At 47.1% G+C, this 21,503-nt stretch overlaps 1 protein-coding gene across 10 annotated transcripts in view; it reads right to left on the bottom strand.

The window, feature by feature from the left end:
- magi1b (membrane associated guanylate kinase, WW and PDZ domain containing 1b) overlaps positions 1-21,503 on the bottom strand; it is a 124,048-nt gene that overhangs the window by 39,224 nt on the left and 63,321 nt on the right. For all 10 annotated transcript variants that reach the window (XM_031567477.2, XM_031567478.2, XM_031567469.2 and 7 more), the window contains exons 3-4: positions 1,823-1,942; positions 994-1,200 (exon numbers count right to left, since the gene is read on the bottom strand). In XM_031567477.2, the coding sequence (XP_031423337.1) occupies positions 994-1,200; positions 1,823-1,942 (327 nt within the window). The remainder of the gene's footprint in view (positions 1-993; positions 1,201-1,822; positions 1,943-21,503) is intronic.

Genomic DNA, 21,503 nt, shown 5'->3' with positions numbered 1-21,503 from the left:
TGTGCGAAGGGGAAGGAGGAGGATCATACTGCCCCACCTTTAAACCAACAGCCTGTTAATGAGATCCCAACCTGGAAATGGTCATGAACATCCTCTCTCACCAGCTTCTCAGCGGTGATCAAAGACTATTCCTTCACACATACCAAACCACCCCCCCCCCCCCCCCCCCCCCAACACACACACACTCATAAATATGTCATACAGCTGACTGTCTCATACAGGGAGGTGTAGAAGCATCTATCTCTCAGGAACAGTAAATGGAGGAACTGTGATATTTCTCTGCCAGTAGACGTACAGACAGATGACTCACATGGTAAAATAGAATTAGTATAATACTATGATTTTAGCATTGTTCAAGTTAATAATCCTGTTAATGAATTGGTCCCAACGGAATCTAAATGATGGTATCTTAAATCTCTCTCCAAACACTGCTAATCCAAAACTGAAGCAACGCCTAACTAAAATAAAATGCCCTGCTGGAAGCAGAGTGGTTAGGAGATTTGGAGGAGAAAAAAACAGCAGTTGCTTAGAGACTTCCACATGAGCTTGACGAAATAAAAACAAAGGACTACCATGAATATTGCATGCCAAGTGTGATGCGGGAGTACTACATAAAAATAAATAGTTAAATAAATTAATAAAAATAAAAACAGAAGTTAATTATTTAGAAAAATGAGCGTGTGGGAAAGAAACAAAGAAGCATAAGTTCAGTCAAATCTAGCTCCACTGGTCTCATCTAATTGGCCGAGTCAAACATGCTTGCTGATCTGAGGCCGACTTCATGTCTCCCCTCCGCAGCCAGATGGCAGTGTTTTCCCCCTCAACTCTAGACTGAGAGACAGTAGATGAGAAAGACATAGAACTGAACGGAACGGAACAGAACAGACCAGAACGGAACGGGAACGGAACAGAATGGAAGCGAACGGAACGGAACAGGACCCCACCCCACCCACCCCCCACCTCCACAGATAGCAGCCATGTGTCATGCCTTACCTGTAAAGCTACTGTTCATTTCAGGAGCCTCGTCATCGTCCTCTACGTCGGCAGGCACTATTCCAGCATTTTGCATCTCATTGTAGGACTTGGTGCGTCGGGGAGTGGATTGCTCGGAGCCGGGCAGGCAGTCTTGCAGAGCATCACTGGTAATCACTTTCCCGCTAGGGGGCTGGATCGGCGGCTTGGGTGTTCCATAATAGTTACCTTGGCAACAAGAGGGATATTAGCATGAAAAATCTGAAGGAGTGAGAGACAGAGAGTGTGTGTGTGTGTGTGTGTGTGTGTGTGTGTGTGTGTGTGTGTGTGTGTGTGTGTGTGTGTAGGGGATGGGGATCTTCTGTTAATATGTTTGTATGCAGACCACCAAATGAAAAGTCACTGTACGAGACAAGAAAGCCTTCTCAGTTGATTCTGTGGCTGACTGAGAGGCAGGGGGCAATGTCTGCCAGTAAGTGTTTGTTTGCACCGCTAGGCTAGAGAGAAGTCATTGTCCAGGTGCAGTGAGCATGCTTAAATTGACAGAGCTGCCAGCACGACAAGCAAGGAGTTCACAATCATTAAATCATTAAATATGAATTTCAGTGGGCAGGAAGATTTCTCAGGGTTAAATTTATCAAGACCCTATTGTTTCACGGCATGTCTATATAGACACGCAATTGTGTTTATGACCTCACCCTCACAGATATTAACAAACGGACTGACACTGATCCACGTATACTAAATTAGGATCTGAATTCTTCTCTATACTCAAACCATAAACAACTCTGGACAGAACTCTTGGTGACATGTTTTGAGATATCTTGGTCAAGCCGAGCCTGAGAGGTACCGTCATATGATCCAATCTCCAGCAGGGTCCCACTTTGTTCAAGCTTCAGGAATTCCTCCACAGGCAGGAAGTTGTAATCTACTCCAGGGACCTCTCCGTCACGTGGGGAGCGGGTTGTACCTACAGAACCAGAAGAAAAGAAAATGTTTATTTTCTATGTTTATTGTCATTCCAATTAATTCATAATAAAAAGGGCATTACGTCTACCCCCCCCCCCCCCCCTCCTTCAAAAAAACAACCAACTAAAATTGTAAACTCCTTTCGGAATGAAAGCTAGCCGCCCCACTGCCATAACCCCTGCCACACGCACAAAACCACCAGCCAAGAGAGGAGGAAACGACAAAAGGACAGCCATGTTGGTCTTCAGGAACACACAAGAAAAACCATAACTGCAATGACCACGCAGGAAATGAGTGAAAACGACTGAGGCTTTTCACTGCCTCTATTAAGAGTTCCATTCACAAATGAAGCACGTGGGAGTAACACCTAACAACCTAACAACCTGGCAGACATGACTAAGCTAGACAGGGGAGTGCGAGAGAAAGCGAACCTGGCTGGCAAAATACTTGGCACGTGAGATGTGTTAATGACTGCTGACAGGTCGCTGCCAGGGTGAGAGCTCCGCGTCAGGTTGCTCAGCAACACGCACTTGATAATGATGCCCGGCGACTGCTCTGATATTAATTGATTTGCGGGAAGGGCACGGCGGGACAGCTGATCTCTGTCATGTCTGCACCTCTGCAGTCAGCCTGGGCCTCCCATCGTCCTGACGGATCCCCCAGGTTACTTTAATCTCCTATGGGGTGTAAACGCCTCACCCCGTTGTCCTGCGCTCCACCCATTCTCCTTAGAAACAGCAGGCATGCTAGACTGGGATGGGGTGGTGGAGGCAACATCAAACACACCTGTTAGGCCCCACTGGTTGAGTTGTCATTACACGCCATTTACAGCACGGGCTGATGTTTTATTAAATAGCGTCAAATGTGATCTGTTAGGACCTGCTGATGAGTTGATTAGAGAGGTTGCTGCTGCCAACATCTTCTACCTACAATGGATGACACGGCTGGTTTGACAAAGGCAAAGACTTTTAGTCAGACCGCAGCTAAAAATCACAGGAAATGAGAGTTGCCATACACTGATGGGTTCTTCTGTCCTCCTTGCAATAGATGGACTGAAAGCCTGTCTTTGTGATAAGAACTGAACAGATAGTATCAAAATTGATTTGCTCGATGCCGTCATCATCAGGACCACTTGAACTTGAAGATGAAGGGATTTCACAACTATGTGAGTGACATTCAAAATCAATGTGCGAGACTTGTACTTTTCTTTCCATAGATGACAATCTTTCCATTTCAGATACGAATCAAATCAAGCTTATCAGGCCACTGTTTTCATCTAAATAGAACAGGAATGCATCTTTCGTGACCAGAGAATCTGCATTTCTCCATCCTCCCTTTCACAAATGTGCATTTCTCTTATCTCTCCCACTCACTCGCATACGCACTTTGGCACGTACAGACACAGCCAGACAGATGGACACACACACACACGCAAAGACAACAATCACACTACGGCTGGTCACACTACGCTACTAAAAACATTTCACTGCCACACCGCTAGATCGCAAGTTATTCCCCTGGCTGGCTGCAAAGTTATTGGAGCCACGCCAGTGCCACTGGAGTCTGAGTGGCGATGCATGACACACTCCGGCAGACAAAGCCTCTCCCCGCATCCCAGCAGAGCCACACGTTCCCGTAGTCACACAGGGGTGATGAAAAAAAAAAAAATCGCAGATAAAAATAGCGGCCCCTTGGATGAGAGGTGCTTTTTGGCAGCCATTTCAATGACGGTGGAAATAAATCAGAGATGCGACGATAGCTCACACATAACTCCGCTCCGTGGTTTGCGAGAACTCTCAGACGTAATACTCTCCTCGTGTGCCCTGGCTGTGGAGCCGCAGGAGGACCATCCAGACCCCGCTCTTAAATATCCGCTCCATCTATGCACAGCAGCGAGCACAGAAATGCTGCCTTTAGATCAAATCTTTAGCCGCAGGTTATTAGGCCGTCTGTGGGGTACCCTACAGTTCAGCACAACAACCTCCTGAAGGAAGTTTGATTCAGGAAATTGAATAGCTGTAAAGGTCATAGATGTCATGTCTATTCAACATCTAGTGAACCTCAGGTCAAAGAAAGTATTTTGTGGACTCGACCAATCAAAAGACGGATCATTTGGCGGATAAAGAAAAGAAGTTTGTGCTGTGTTAATAAAGTCACTTCTTCGAGAAGAGTAACTAAATTCAATGAAGCGTATTGTATCTAACGCTGTTTCTGTCCAGCAGGCATTACCTGTGCATAACAACATCGGCTTAAGGCCTGTTAAGATCCGAGTCTTTGCCTTGCTTCTTCGTTATTTGGGCGGCAGAAGGAACTCATCTTTCTTCCAGCGACGGAGCGATCAATGTAAAACAAACACAAAAGCAAAAGGCCTGCTGCTTTAATGCTCCGCGAGCTCAGTCTCTCTCAGAGAGCATTCTGACCTCTGGGGCTGAGGAGCACTCTGCACTTGCCAACTTCCTGCTTCAACAACTCCACTCCACTCCACTCCACTCCACTCCTCACAAAGATGTTGTCTGGTCTCTCTAAACAATGCTCTGTCCGCATAGAAACCAACGGGAAATGAGGGATTTGATCCAGCCTGCGGTATATATTTTGTATATGTTTTGAAGTCAGGAGTAAAACACAGGGCTGGATGCACCTATACTATAACTGTGATCCTCAAATCGTAGACAGATTTCCCCCGATTACTATGCGGAAGTACAGTGCAGTTTTTAGTTCATGCCAAAACGGAGACAAGAATCTGCAGCTAATACTAATGTGCTTTTCCTCCTTCGTTCACAAGTCTCAGGCTCTGACCGTCACTTGACCGAGAGGATTTACTGAGGATAACCACAACGCACGAGTGTACTGTATCAACAAACGAGAAGAGTACACCTTGATGTCTTCTTATAGCAGCGGGTGTTGCCCTGGTTAAGTTACATAACGTACGACTGATGTAAGTTACAATTTCAGATAGAAGTTAAACAGAAGGCTCGAGGCGAATGTGAAGAGCGAGTTCAGCATTTCTTGCTGGTCCTCTGTGGTGATTTGAGGAATGGCAACAGCTGAGCTGACATCTAGCACATAACCCCAGAAAGCAAGTGATCTGCGTGGTAGACACTGAACATCTGATTACTGTAGTTTCTGTTACTGTGTCTCTCCCTTAAGCACATCTCTTCTTTAAACATATTCTGAAAATACTTGACCTTACCCCCCTCTGTTGCACAACCTATTTCACAACTATGTGGATGTCTACTTAACCAAGAAGTGTGTCTTTTCCATAAAACATTATTTGTGTGTGTGTGTGCAGGGGCGGAGATCCCATTTCGTTGTAGGGGGGGACAATACACGGTCAAATTTCACAGAAAAATCGCCCTCTCTCTCTCTACGGTGTCCTCGTACTGCGTTTGCTACCTTGCAGGACTAGACAGCTAGCTAAAACTTTTCTTTGCAGAATAAAGATGCTGAATTTCAAGTAGGGTGACCAGATTTGAGCATGCTATACACTACCCCGCGACGAAGTTTTGACATCTTTTTCACATGCAGATGACCCCGCCCCCACCCCCTGGGACGAAGTTTTGCCATCTTTTTCACATGCGGGGGCGTAATAACTAGTTTGTGACAGACCCAGGGAACCACAAATATCCAACGAGGTAAAATCCCGAACAATTTTTGAATCCCTGCCGGAAGCATGTTTTAGGTCTCGAAAAAAAAGGACGTCTGGTCACCCTAATTACTATATTATTAAAAATTATTTATTTGTGTTTACAATGACAATGTTGGGGGGGGGGGGACAACTTTATGGTAGAGGGGGTCATCTCCGCCTGTGTGTGTGTGTGTGTGTGTGTGTGTGTCTACTACTCCAAGTCACCTATTAATCATTAAATTAATTCAGACTAGCAGAAGATGAAAATATAATGAGAAAAGACTACGTGTTTCCAATAAAAAAAAAGATGCAACCATACCAAAACACATCTTTCACAAAGTCTGTGTTATGCCACCATCTGGCAAATGTGTGACCACTGAACTCAATTAAGAACACAAAGCATTGACTATGATATAATTAAGCAATATAGTACGAGTGCGAGTGGGGTAGGTAAGGGATATTCCCACGGGTGGTGTTCGGCCGTAGCCACGAGGCCGGAGGCCGAGTGGCGCAGGCAACAACACCCGTGGGAATATCCCTTACCTACCCTACTCGCACGAGTACTATATTGCTTTTATAAAACAATTTTATAGTCAACCAATTAACATTTAAACACGAAGTTATTGATTAAAATTTTTTTTATTTCGCCATTGTTTCTTTGCAACAAAAAAATAGTTCCATTGTCAGCGTCTTTTGGAATTATAAGAACTTTGAATTAACGGTTATCGCTTAATTGTATCAACGTGCTATAGAATGTTTCATCGCGGAGTGATTTATTATTAGCTGTGAAAAGTCCGAGTTGGGATGTCCTGGGATATTCCAACTCATGGAACGTCTCTCGTCCAATCAGAAACAGCTAAATAATTCAATAGAACCCAATTGTTTTATAAACTTGTGTAATCTGTGGCTTGTAATTAACAAAATGTTGTTAAGGCTAATATTGTCAGGTGTACAGGAACATCACTTGCCTTGTGTCATAGTAAGAGGAAATTCAAAGTGAGTAACCGCAGTTGAAGACGTGGGCATTTTGCTTAGTCATCCAATATTATCATCTGAAGAAGAACCCCCCCCCCCTCATCGACTTATCAACTGTTACGCCTTACCGACTGGCCTCACCAACTGGCCTCACCATGAGAATTCTCTGCAGTCAAAGGACCCACAAGTGACCAGCAGCAAGCTCAGCGTGCATTAACACACCAAGTCACACCGCAGGCTTTAAGATGACCATCATGCCACACCTAACTCTGCACCCCCCCCTCTTTTATACCATCATGCCAGTGATGAGAACTACTTTTTGCCACAATGAGCACACAGCATCCCAGTCCCCCCCCCATTCATCAACACATAAACAGAGCCACACAGCATCCTCACACAGACACACACACACACACACACACACACACACACATCTGCTGGCTGATGAGCTTAATGGTTACATGCCATGACAACAGCAAGAACGCAATCACTACACCGCACTATATGTCCGCCGGTAAAAATAGAACTGCCTTGCATGCTGGTAGAGACGTTCTGTTCCGTTGCTATGGACAACACTGGAGGGATGCAGTCACTCACGGCCGTGCCGCTGACAGTGAGAGTCTTGCTTCTCTGGAGCTCGCACCATTTTCAGTTCAGCGAGTGCACGGCACAGGGGAAGGACAGCAGGAGTGAGGCACACTGCCGGCCGTGATGGAAAATCACAAGCGGTTCGATTGGGCCACAACACAACTAGGGTGCTGCAAACAAATGTCTGAAACTAGAAGGGCCCTCAGAGAGTGCAGCCCCACCGCCCAGGCCAAATGCCCCATCTTGCAATGTTAACGAAAGTGAAAAAATTATTAGTGGGTCGGCCTTGTGATTTGAATATGCTCCAAAATGTAATGGGCTCTTCCTTGGCCAATGCTACACCCTTGAAACCAAGTTTCATGAAAATCGGCCTGGTAGTTTTTACATAATCCTTGCTAACAAACAGACAGACAGCCAAAAAAAACAGACAAACAAATTGAGCCAAGAACATAACCTCCTTGGCGGTTAACAATCAAATGAATAAATAAATAAAACGTCAAAAGTATGATTGGTAATGTGGCCATGCAGGCCCAAGGGAACATCCAACAGAGTAGGAAAATGAAATCGCTGAGATGCTTGCCTTGGATGAACCAAAACAATGACATCTGAAGCATCGAGTCACCGGCAACCCAACCAGAACATAGGGGAGCCATGTTTAGACAAACAAGATGGTCTTCACGACCTTTCAGACCAAAGCGCTCTTCGTTAGAGCACAGGGAAGCACTGCAGTCCACTACATCAATCCTGCGATTGTTTGCACAGTAACTATAACTGCTGCTGGCCAGCTTTTGTTGCTCACGCCTGGTGCCAGTAGCGGTTCCGCCGTGCCAGATCCCTCGAAAAAATGCGAGGCAATTATCGTGAGCAGCTGTCAGAGGCTCCCTTATCGGAGTGGTAATTACCCCAACACATGACATCAGTCTGTGAACTTAATAAGAGTCCAGCCTCACGGCGATTCAAAGGAGAGTCTCCTCTGGGACGCCGCGTTATAGATGACTCCATTTCAGGTCTGTAGGCAAAAAACAATCCAGGTCCCGTTCAGATTTAGAAACAGAGAGAGGTAAGGAAGCCAGTGAGAGCCTTTCTTTATTTAACCTTACACTCAGAGGGAGAAAAAAAAGCAACATGGAGACTCTATAACCCCGAGTGAACTCTGTTCTCCTTACACCACCATGAGCAGCGGAGGATGAGACTGCAGGGCTTCGGCTGTGTTTCTCCACAAGCACAAAAACCTCTTCCTGGTGGCTATGGCAGCCACTTCCACTGGGCGCCCACATAATCGTACGAGCATGTCCCAGAGGTTCGGCACAGAAACGCTAATCACAACAATCAGCAGCTGTCGACTTCCAGGCTGTATGCAGTCATCAGCTGCCAGTCACTCGGCACAGGGGCCGGGGGGAGGGGGGGTGTAGGATTGGGTGGGGTGAGTGAAGCCCCCCTGCCACCAAATGGCACCATCCAGAGCCAAACGGAAAAAAAACCTAATCACCTAATGGGGGCTTTATAAACCCCCCACTACCCCGCTACTCACACATATGTGCATATCCTCACACACACACACACACACACACACACACACACACACACACACACACACACACAGATATCAACATACTTGTGTGCAGACACGCTGAGATGCCTGTGCACACTCCCACAAACCATCCTGACACCAAACCTGCAGGTGTCAATAAATAGCGGGGGAGTGCAGCCTTCACTGTAAACACACATAACTGCCCCCCCCCCCCCCCCTTCACATGTTAGCTATGGCAGCCTGTGGATTCGACAGCAACTCAGACCAGTGAGGCAGTGAGGGGAATGTGGTTCTAGCTTGCTTTATCCATCTCTCACCCACCATCTCTCGCTCTTCTCTGTTCACTCTCACTCACTCTCTCTCGCTCGCCATCTCTCCCTCCCTTGAAAAGAGCAGTGGGGCATCACACTGAATCAGTGTCAGCGGCCCATGTTAAGCTCGGCCGCTTCTGCTGCCTGAGAAACTGGGACTGCGCGTATCCTGCTGGTACTGCTGCTGCTGCGGAACTTGCCACAGATCCGACTGGCCCCATCAGCTCTCCAGCAGTCACTGACAGGCCTTCAGCAGGCTACCCTCACCCCGAGCTCAACTCACACACAGTCTCACACACAGACACACACATTAGCCTTTCCACATAGTATATTGAACACAGGAGCTCAGGCTGAGAACTACGTGCTTATGTATTTCAGAGGTGTTACCAAAACCAGACATAGTACAAAGAAGTATCTTTGTATGAGTGTTTGTACATACAAGTAGACTTATCTTTAGTGCAAGGTATTTCTTGGCCAGATATTTGAGCCTGCTCAGCCACAGATGCCTTAGGCTTCCTCAGATAAAACCAAACCTAATGTTGTCCTCTCTGTCTTAGGAAAGGTAATCACCTCCAGTCCTCTCCTTCAGTCGATGTCTGGCTGAAGTGTTGTTTCCTTACGGGCACTCTCATTAGCAAGTGCGATGGTGGTGCTTTATCTCTGGTCCAGCACCACCTACAACCTTTCTAGCCTGTCAGCCTGCACTTCTTCTAGGTGCGGTGGCCGTACCCTGAGAGAAAATAAAAACACTGCTCTCGGCCTCCACAAAGCAAAGGACGGCATTTGCTAATGGCTCACCCTGCGAGCGGCTCAAGAGGGAGCATCTACTTTCACGTGCGATCCAGAGACACTCTACTTGCCACTTCCTTTGAAGAGACAACATTAGTTCTGTGTGTGTGTGTGTGTGTGTGTGTGTGTGTGTGTGTGAGTGAATGTGTGTGTGTGTGTGTGTGTGTGTGTGTGTGTCAGAAAAAACAATGCTGAACGGTGGAGCTCCGCACCAAGCCCTGAGAGGGTTGACTCTACAGTGGCTTGGCAGGACAAATCAAGCTTCTCATGTATAATTAATAGAAGACAGACCCTGTAGACTATTTTAAGGGCTCGCTCTTCCACCGCCTCAATTGACACAGATTTTCTAAACATTTTCAATCCCTCCGTAGGCTTGGTACGATTCAATATGTTCACATCGTAAAAACTAAAATAAACAGCCTGAGCTACGGTACACCGATACGGCGTCTGTGCCATGTATTTTCTGCCTGTCATTCGTGTTTATTCCAAGCAGAGGACAAAAATACCTCGTGTGGGATTGAGAGACTAACCTACTAATGAACACAAAGCCAGGGAGCCCAACCCCAGGTACTACTCCGGTGCTGATGCAAGGGCTGTAGATAATAAATAGCACACAGGGGTCCAAAATACATCAAAAAGGCGACAAGGCTCAGCAGGCGCTGCTCCCGAACCGGGACTATAAATAAGGTTGTGTGAAAAATCAGTTTACTTCCTGTTGCGAGGGTTCCCACAGCGCACGAGCACCCCCGGCTCCTGTCCCCCGAGCCATCCGCCTGCATCTCACACGTGACCTACATTCCACCCTCCTCGCAAGGGGCACAAGTGAGATCCGTCTCCTTGGCCAACTTTTACGCGGCTACGGAATCCAGGCAGCGGCTCCAACGCTGGCCATGAATGTATACAGTCGTACAAATTAACGTCAGTCAGTTTATGTCATCTGAACAAGCATAACGTCTCGGAAAAAGCAAGCTGCTGTCCAGGAGCCATGTTCTTAATTTAGGGTTTCGCAGAGAACAGCTCGATGTGATTCTAAGAGTGCTATGCATCATCATCATACTATTCATCATCATCATCATCATCATCAGCGCTACCGTGGTCATTAATTTGGTAATCACAGACTCTTCAGAATGTTTTGTTCAATTACCTACACACCAAAGTCACTGAACGATTCTGTCCTCATCTACAAAGCTGGGTCATCTGATATATCAGGTGCGTACCAACATTAATACGGCCTCTATGACCAAAATAATGTTTGCCCTGTACAAATGAACCATGCAATCTGATTCCTCTGAGATTCAGACAGACTCATCTAATTTGACTTGACTCGCTCACTCAGCAGAGGAACAGCAAACAAAAACACCAGCATGGCCACTATCCTTGGAGCCAGGATAGGTGAGAAGGAAGATAGAAGAACAGGAAACGCATAAAACCTCAGGAAGACAAAAAAGAGAGCGAGCTTTTAAATGGTCCTGAGGCATGCGTTACTGAATGGCCGGAGCCCACGTGTTTGGAGAGGTGCAGATAAGCGGAGCTGACAGACAGAGCGAAGGGCACAGGCCTGATCCGAGTCGCCCGGGCATCGTGACACCTCTGTTGTCCTTTCAGCTCTGTTCCACGACATGCCTGACACTTATTCAATCTAGCACTTGTTCATTTATCCCCCCCCTCATAATGCTCTCTTGTTGCTCCTGGTACAACCATCACAACTGTGCTGAGCACTTGGACTTGAACTACATTGACAATGAGAACAATGCACAGGGAGCTCAACTGACCCAGTATCGGACACAATGATTCGTACCTAATCAACAGAGTAAAAGAATATGTGACGAATATGTATCTAGCTACTTTGCTTACATGCGTGTTAGCATGTAAGCCCTTGGTTTCCAAAATGGGGTACGCGCACCCCCAGGGGTGCGCGAAGTGGTTCAGGGGGTACGCGGGGAGAAAATTTCCGCGATAACGGAAAATTACCCTTTGAAACAGAATTGCAACTTTCAGACGGAAACATCATTTTGTGCATCCAAATCGCCCAAATTCCCCTGTATCAAGGCTGTATTTCTAATAAACACAACAATGATCGCAACGATGAACAAGCATTAATTAAAAAACAAAACCACTGAGAAAATGTCACGTCTGTGCTGAACTCCGCTCTGGCCACACCCCCCTGTCCAACGGCCTGTAAAATTAATTTGCTCATCTTCCCAATCGCCTGCAAATAATGTTTTTTTTAGTCTTCTGTTCTGTTGATGGCTGGCAAACAACAACCTTAGAAGGTTTGGGTCACTTGTGGCACATATTATTCACTTATTTTAAGCCATCAATCTACCTCATGGTGAACAAAATGAGGCAAAAGGAAAACTTTTTTGGGGTGGGGTGGGGGGTACGTAGCTGGAGATTGAATGTCTGAAGGGGTACGGGACTGTAAAAAGTTTGGGAACCACTGATGTAAGCAAAGTATAATAGATCACGTGGGAGATGATGCACGTGTTCAGCACTGGAGCCATAAATTGTGACATGTTAGTGGCTTCATTCTTCGAGTCTTTCCAGACACACGATGACTGAGACGAATTCTTTGTCTGCTAAAGAATGAGGCAGAGAAAAGCTCTCTCCCAGTTTGTCCGTGAAAAACTAACCATGAAAAACTAACCCCTCAACACAAGTTTCCTGCCTTATTCAAATCGACCTTCCTCCCCTGAAGCTCCTCAAAACAAATGAGACTCTTTCAGTACCTTGGGACAAAATGTATGCCCTTAGTCATGGCTCTCTGCACTTAAATCCAGACACATGAGGTATTACAGCGCTTGCTTGCAACAGAAGGACAAGAAAGTCAGTAACTAAGGCTGTTGGTCCCGCTTACATTTACATTTACATTTAGTCATTTAGCAGACGCTTTTGTCCAAAGCGACGTACAAGGGAGAGAACAGTCAAGCTAAGAGCAATAAAAAGCATGGTGTAACAATAAATACTACTTTACATGAGAATTAGAAAAACAACGACCTAGAAAAAAGGAAAAAGAAGTGCAGGAATGTAACTGCTGAAGTGCAAGTTAAGCGCTAGTCAGGTGCCAGTTAGGAGGGGAGGTGCTCTCTGAAGAGTTGGGTCTTCAAAAGCTTCTTGAAGGTAGAGAGGGACGCCCCTGCTCTGGTAGTACTAGTCAGTTCGTTCCACCAACGTGGAACTACAAATGAAAATAGTCTGGATTGCCGTGCTTGCACGGACGGCAGTGCCAAACGACGCTCACTAGACGAGCGCAGCGTCCTGGGTGTAACATTTGCCCTTACAAGAGCATTTAGGTAGGTGGGAGCAGAACCAGTAAGCACTCTGTAGGCAAGCATAAGTGACTTAAACTTCTCGCTTGTCCTCATTAACCCCACTAACAAAAAAAAACACCAGGAGAAATTGGGGTCACATAAGTAGTATGGGGTGAAGAATTATCTGATAACTAGCAGCATCAATATCACCTTAAGGAGCGCAAACTGGAGGATTTACAAAGCCATTACTCCATTACGCCATAATTAGTGGGTCTCATCTAGTTGTTACTGCTGATGCATCACAATCACGTGGCGATCCATCTTTGGGCACGTTCAATAAGCCCATGGGACTAATATCTGCATTCTAATGTGCTTTTGTCCATACAGAAACACACCAGGCCTTTTTTCTGTGAGTTTGACACAGACACACATGTAACATTACCAGTAAGAAGGCAGAAACGACTTACGGTAACACTAACGAAATCTGAAAAAAGGTAATTTGACTAAAAGCATATTTTATGCTGCATAAGGTAACTGTAGATGAATCTCCAAAATGAAAATCACTGGTTAGTGTTCTAATTCTCATCAATAAATTCTTGCTAAGTGCACCGGAACAGGCCCATGATGGTGATCCAGTTTGTGGTGCTCACTAGGCCATCAGGAATGCATTTAGCAATGAGTCATTACTGTTGTTGTTCTAATAATAAACAACAGCATTATTATTCAACTTTTGTTTTAAGCCCGTTGCCTTTTTAACAAGAACTACAGTAAACATGGGGACACAACGCAACTCAGGCAAACATGATGCCAAAAAGGAAATCTCACCACTCAACACAAAACACGCTGGGAATGAGGGCTAGATGGGACGCTGTTTGGCTCTGCTTCATCACCCATAATCCACACAGGGTGAAGTTGTGCCAAGTCAATGAGAAAAACATGAAGAGCCAACTGACATATAAAATCCCATCCTCCCAGACTGCGATGTGCTTGTCCTTATATGAAGCTGTTATCTGCCAGGTTTGATTAAATTTTTCATGAGCATGACCCAGTGAATGCTTGTAGTATTCTCCATCCCCTGCTCTTTCTCTCCCTCCCATTTCTACCTTTCTCTCCATCAAACTCTTTCCCCTTCTTAATCTCTATCTCCATCTATACATCCAGCCATCCATCCATCCATCCATCCATCCATCCATCCATCCGTACCTCTACATCTCTTTCCTGTTGAGTTTAGATATGAAGCAGTGTTACAGGCTGTGGAATGGGCCCTCCTAACCTCCTCCAGCTCTCTATGCTCATGTGGTCAGCAGTTCTGGTGAGGCGAATGGTTCCACTTTTCACAAAGCTGGCAGAGACCTTCTTCCCGTCTTCCCCTTCAGTCTCTTTAAGCTCAGGCCATAAAATGACTTACTGTGGGTATTCTCACAAAGTTCACAAACACTCTGCCACTCCGGGGCCACAGGAAGAAGTCCCACCCCCCAACCACCCACACACACACACACACACACACACACACACACACACGGTCGTAAACCCAAACCCAACCAAACAGCCCATCATATTTCCCATTCGTAAACCAAAACGAAAGACGATACACCACTCAAGTAGAGAGGAAGGGAAAGTAAGTGACTCTGCCACCATGTAATTAAAATAAATATAAAAGACTGTCTAATTTGTCTTTTGTGGTTGCTCGTGAAATTGAAGGATGTCCTTTTATTCCGGCACTTGGAGACAAATTAAAGTCTGCGTCGGCCATGGATGTTTTTCAGAGAGACACATTCTGCACAACTCAAACGTCCATATTTACCAACCATCTGACCCAAGCATGTGGGTTTGCTGTGAGCCCACTAACAGTTTAACTGCTCAGCTCTGGTACTATATTAGCATGATTATGTCTATACAGTCCCGCTGAAAAGCAATAAGCACAGAACTGCCTGAACCGACACGACCTCGAGAGCTAGGTCAGTGAGACTCGCATCTTTAAAAGGCTGCCTGAAATTGTGCTTTTAACTGCATTAATGGGGTATTTTCCCAAGCTCTTTCCTAATGATTAGTATGTGTGTGAGTGTGTGTTTAATGTGACGAGCTTTTAGGAGCTGTTCGTCACGACACGTTTCCACACTCTTTCAGAGGAAGGGAGGCTAGTTAAGGACACAAGATAATAGAGTACACAACGGCTGACCAATTGAGAACAGCAGGGCTAAAACTGGCACCACTCCCTAAAATGGTGTTTGTTTGGATAGTATAGGATGTAATTACATCTTAAAGTCTATAGTGAAAGGGGGTCCACACAGACACGCACGCACGCACGCACGCACGCACCCACGCACAGACACAGACACACACCATCCGTACCCGCATGTGCGCACACACACACACACACACACGCGATGGTACAATTCTTGGTATGCGAGCAACTCTTGCACCTTGCCTTTTGTCTGCCTGTGACCTTGGGAGATTTGACACATTGTCTTTCAAGGTTTGAGAAATGACCTGGTATAAGCAGGGACCTTCAAAAACCCTGCAGAGCTGGAGAGCAAAAACAGACAGTACTCGCCCGCTATTTATTTGCTCCTCCATCAGCAGCTGGTGCTGAGCTCTATTTGGCATGGAACTACCAGATCACCACAAGACTGGGCCCAGCTCCATTCTACTTTGCCAGATGCCTCCAAAGTATGAACCAAAATCATCTTCTCTCTGTGGCAGCTCATGCCAATGCTTAAGTCGGCCTATAATGTAAACATACGTTACACCATGTTGTCTGCGGAGGTGAGGGGATAGCAAAACAAAACAAAGGCGTCTGCTCATCGCATTCCATGACTCCATGAGCAGACTGGATGAGACCACAAGACTCTTACAGCGGGTGAAGACTGGGGTGGGCGAGTAGGGACTATGTGGATGATTGCCGTCGAGTTCTTCCGGCACTGCAGGGGATACAACCATCTGTCCCACCAAAGGGTTAATCCACAACCCAACCCAGGCTGTGGATTCCAGCATTTTCCACCCTTTCTTTCTCTCTGTGGTAACCCCCTACCCTTCAATCCCCCCATATAACCCCCCCCATAACCACCATCCCTCCATCAAAAAGTCCCAGCAGCCACATACACCCCCCCCCTCCCCAACCCCCTCTCCGTCAGTCTGCAAAGTGTGTGTGTGAGGTGGTGGGAGACTGCTGTTGCACTGATTGCCACATTGATCAGTTGGGCGGATTTATATAGGGGGTGTGGTGAGGGCACCCAGACTGAATGGATCTCAGAGGAGGCGCAACAAACACAATAACAGGAAAACAGGCCCTGGGTCCTGGCTCATCATATACTCCCCATGCATGCCCCCCCCCCCACACAACCCCCGCTTTTTATCATGCCTAAATGCTTTGGTCACTGGGGTGGGAGGTGGAGGGTGGGGTGATGGGGATATGGACTGGACAGGGTGGAGACAGATGATAAGATGAGGACAAAATAGACAAAAATCTTCAAGATGGGGATTGAAGTGGGGTAAAGGCTAAATTACCCAGAAACCTGGCTAAAATGCAGAGAAGACACACAGATTTCACTGTGTTTCTCCCCCCAGTCAAAAGCACATTCACGGGAGGCAAGCTGATGGAAGAGCTTTAAAACTAGCCATTTACTGAGGGATGCACAGAGCCAGGGGGAACGAAGAGACAGAAAGAGAGAGAAAGAAAGAAAGGGAGAGAGGGGAGAAGAGAGAGAGTCTGAAGGGTGGGGGGCTCGCTGACATCCTCGAAACCTTTCTCCTAAAACGACTGCCTGCCACCCAGCTATGGCAGCTATAATGGCCTCTGACGTGTCAACAAATCACAGCTCAATTCAGCCTCTATCTACCATCTCAACCAGACGACCAGACATGCACACTCACACACACACACATATGCCAGTAGAGCACGCACACGCACGCACGCAAGCACACACAAACACACACACATACGCACATAGAAAAGGCAATCTTTGCAGAGCAACATCAATCCTACCACACTACCCAATGAAAATCCACTCAGACATTCAAACATACACCAACCTCAAATACTGACGCTTTCGTCTCAGTCTACAGCAATTCTCCCTTCCCTATCCCTCTCTATCTCCCCTCATCCCTCGTTCCCTACCCCCACCATAAACCCTGGAAACCACAGCATCCCTCTCAAACAGGAGGCAAATGCTCAGTAAATACCTCAATGCTGTGTGTCGTCCACCTTTTTATTCCAGCTCGAGAACAAAACACCCCAAAAAAAAAAGAAAAAAAAAAGAAAAAATCTCAGCGATGGAGAGAATTCCAGCAGGCAGGCAGGAAGAAAGAAAAGGAGGAGAAGGAGGAAAGAGACAGAGGGGAAAAAAAAAAAAAAGAGTCAGAGAGCCGTTTCCCCCCGGTGAGTGCATCAGACAATGCTGTCTGAGCCTGCGTTGGCCAGTCCACTGTCTTTTCCTTTCCTTCTTCTTCTTCCTCTTCTCCTTCTCCTTCCCTCGTGAGCACGGCAAATGAGCGGTCCTGCCCAGCTTTAGGGGCTAAGCCAATGTGAGCTATCCACACTCTGGCTCCCGTCTGAGGCGAACGTCTCTAGCCCCACAATCACCCACATGCACCCGCCCACCTCTGCTCAGTTTCTCTCTCTCTCTCGCTCAGCCTCACTCCCTCCCCCTCCTTTCTCTACCACAACCCCCATCTCTATATCACCCTCCCTCCCTCTCTCTCTCGCTCGCTCTCTCTCTCTCTCTCTCTTTCTCCCCTTGCTCTCACAAACACACACAGACACAGACACACACACACACACACACACACACACACACACACACACAAACACACACAAACACGCTCCCCCGGCAAATAAGGCAGTCACATAAACCCCATTCTCGCACGTCATGTGACCCTAGCAATCAACACTCCCAAACAGCAAATGGTGGGCTACGCTATACTCGGCTGCACTATACTGTGCTGTGTAGTAATGTGACGGGTAGCGCTCTGCTGGATCAGGGTGTGGGTGAGAGTCAACGAGCAGGAGGACCCTTGTGTGCATGGAAATGCAGCCATTGTTGTCTTTAAACCCCACGAGGGGTATGTGCATTTGTCTACTGACGGGGGTGGAATAAGGGGGTCAGGGGCACTTGCAGACTTCACCCCCCAACCCCCGACCACCCCACACACACACACACACACGCAGCAACTCCATGGATACAGCTAAGCTACAAGCCCATCAATTAAAGATGACGAGGGAAGAAGCCCAACATGCCAAAGCAACCCCATTCATGCCTGACTGCCAAAACAAAGATGTGTCTGTGACATGGGCTTTCATTGTTTCACATTACCCAATTTCAAATAAACATTTTGCATGCAACATTATTGAAACAACATGTTTCTTTTAAAAGTAGTTTTTTCCATTTCATGACAGGGTCTCAGGATGCAAGGGAAGAATGCCCGACTAATACTAAGAACCCTGTGTGTACATGTGGTCAACTTGCATGGCCTCTTTTGTGTCGGATTATTCAAAAACCTCCCAAATTCTGTGTGTATGGTGACTGCCAGATAAACAGTCCTGCATGCAGAAGTCCACAGTTTAAAACACCGGCATGGCTGGGGATAAAAGGGTCCATTTTGCCTTCCAACACTTGCCCTATGAAATTACCACCTTCATCAGTCAAAGCATGGCACAGGCATGGCCCTCATCCACAGGTCACGACGAGGGAGCCTCCACCCAAAAGGTGGAGTAATCTTTAACAAATGAAACTCCACAGAGATGGGACAATAGGTTGTCTTCTGGAGGCCATAGGAGCCATCCCATTCGCTGGGGAGACTGGAGACTGGGAGAGCTGCTATTTCAGGCGGATGAGAAATGAATCATTTGGCACTCAGTGGATCTGATTTTGGATCTCACCCGGGACAAAATATCTTACTTTACATCAAGTGGAAATTTCTGTCTCCTCCTCTGAGTGCCTCTGTAGCTGAATATATTTTTTAAAATATATGTTTCTTTTAATAATCTAGAAATGATTATTTAATGTTTACTTTACATTCAGTGTTGAGGGGAAGGCAACCCATATACTGATTCTCTACCACATATGACCATAGCCAGGTGGGAGGAGTGTTTCTTAGCATATAAAAAAACAAAACAACATGACAACAATCGACATCAAAATATCATACATCACAGCATCAAAGTAATTTTGAAGCCACATCAATAATTCAAATGGCTGGCATGCGGCATCTCCCCGTGTAGTCTGTTGTTGCCAATGAGAGTAGCCCGTGGAACACGATCACGGCCGATAAGCAGGGTGTTTGGGAGTGTCGGCATTGAAAATCAATGCCGTTCCACACGGACTGCAGACTGACAGCTCCGCATGCAGCAGTGTTACCGAGCACATGTTCAGTATTAGCAGACTTTCAGCTGTTGCCAAATCTCTAAGCAGCCAGAGGAAATGGACAAGGCGTGATTGTGTTTACTACACGATACTACAAGTCTCACACAAGCAGCAACATACACTGACCATTATGCCAATAACACAGACAAAACAGAGCACAGACAATACACAGTAACATTAAAAAGGTACAACGTGTGTGTGTATGTATGAATGTGTGTGTGTGTGTGTGTGTGTGTAATCACACAGAGCCCACTGCTTTGTCCCTGATGTCTGTGCCCTGCGTGTGAACAGGCAGACATGAGCGATGTGTCGCATCTCTGCTCACATCACTTCATCCGGCGGCGCCAGCAGGAGCAGACTAGCGAGCTAGCAGGGGGAGTGCTGACGGGGGCAGACTAGCGCGCTAGCAGGGGGAGTGCAGACAGGAGTAGGAGACGTTGAATGATGCAATGTGGAGGTGTGCATCTGTAAATGAAAGACAAGACAAAGAGAGAGAGGGAAGGGAAAAGAAAGGAAAGGGACAGGAATGGAAGAAAAAGGGAAAGGGAGGGAAAGCAAACTACACTTCCCAGGAAGAGGCCCCTGTGGGTACTAGGTGGAGGAGTGTTTGCTGCGTGGAAGGGAGAGCTGGCAGGAGATTGCCCTGCAGTGCAGGTGGAGTGACGGCTCTGTGCTGTGCTGGGTAAGGCAGGGATGCCACTGGCATCTGACCCTGGTCACAGTTGAACTCGTCAATCATGACCTTTGCACGCACGCACACACACACACACACACACAAGCACATACGCGCACAAACAAAAGCACTTCTCACTCTCTTGGCTAAAACATACAGGTCGACGCTTTGTAGCAGAACCGAGGTCCCTGCCCCTTGCTGCTTGGCAGACAATGCCCTTAAGATGAATTGGGCGGAGAGAAAAAGTGACACAAGCAGTTAGCCATCTGTCCTTCAGTGCCTGATATGGCTAGATGTGCAAGGCTGCTCCTCTTAAGTGACTCCTCCATGCCTCTGCGCCTCCCTCCCTCCCTCCCTCCCTCACCTCCTCAACAACCCGACCCCGCCCCCACTCAAAGCCCCACCCACAAACCTATCCCCTTAGCCTACTTATGTCTATATGCCCAGGGCATGCCATTGACCACGTTCTCACGAAAGCCCACATAACATAACATAGCATACTTCCCCTCCACAGCATTCTGGATGGCAGTGGAGCAGGGCTTGCGTCTGCAGGAATAGTAGGTGGGAAGAGGCAAAGGAGGAGAGAATGTGTGTGTGTGTGTGGGGGGGGGGGGGGGGGTGCAGTGAACCAGGAGAATAGAACGCCTACTTGCCTGGATACAGAGAAAGCACAAACGCCAAGCAGTGTGGTGCTAATCCTGCCTCACCGCATGTATGTATTTGTGTGTGTGTGTGTGTGTGTGTGTGTGTGTGTGTGTGTGTGTGCACGTGTGTGTGTGCGCCCGGCGAAAAAAAACAAGCTTCAACACACCCTGAGCTGTGTTCCTCAACACTACTGTCACATGGACAAGAAGACCAAAGAGAAAAGCAGATTGAGAGATCCAGAGAGAAGAGAGAGGGAGAGAGGGAGAGATGGAGAGAGCGAGAGAGCGAGAGAGGAAGAGAAAGAGGGAGCAAGAGAGACAAAGAGAGATGCAGAGGCAAGAGATAGCGTGGTACATGCAGAACTAGAACTCACCCGTGCACTTGCTCACACACACACACACACACACACACACACACACACACACACACACACACACACACACACACACACACACGCTCTGGATGGGCGCTAAGCTAAAGGTTTGGATGGAGAGACAAGTGAGCGGCCAAGGAATGCTTGTGTCTGTGCTGTCAGAGTGGAATGCTTGTGTCTGTGCTTGTGTCTGTGCTTGTGTCTGTGCTTGTGCTGTCAGAGAGGCAGTCACTGACATGGGGGGATGAGAAAGAGAAGACAGGAGGGCTGGGGGGTGGAGGGGGTGATGGGCGACCCGGCACATAATATCACCACTGATCCTCCCCTGCCCTGCTTGACAATGAGCAGTTGTAGCTGTGGCTGGGCAGGCAGGCAGGAGGCGAGGTGGCAGCGCTCACTTCCTGCAGCTGACGGACGCTCCAATGAAACGGAGACAGGA

This window comes from Clupea harengus, chromosome 5 (assembly GCF_900700415.2).
Source record: "Clupea harengus chromosome 5, Ch_v2.0.2, whole genome shotgun sequence".
Taxonomy (NCBI): Eukaryota; Metazoa; Chordata; class Actinopteri; order Clupeiformes; family Clupeidae; genus Clupea; species Clupea harengus.
The sequence above is the reverse complement of the archived record's forward strand: the minus strand, read 5'-3'. Positions and strand labels throughout refer to the sequence as shown.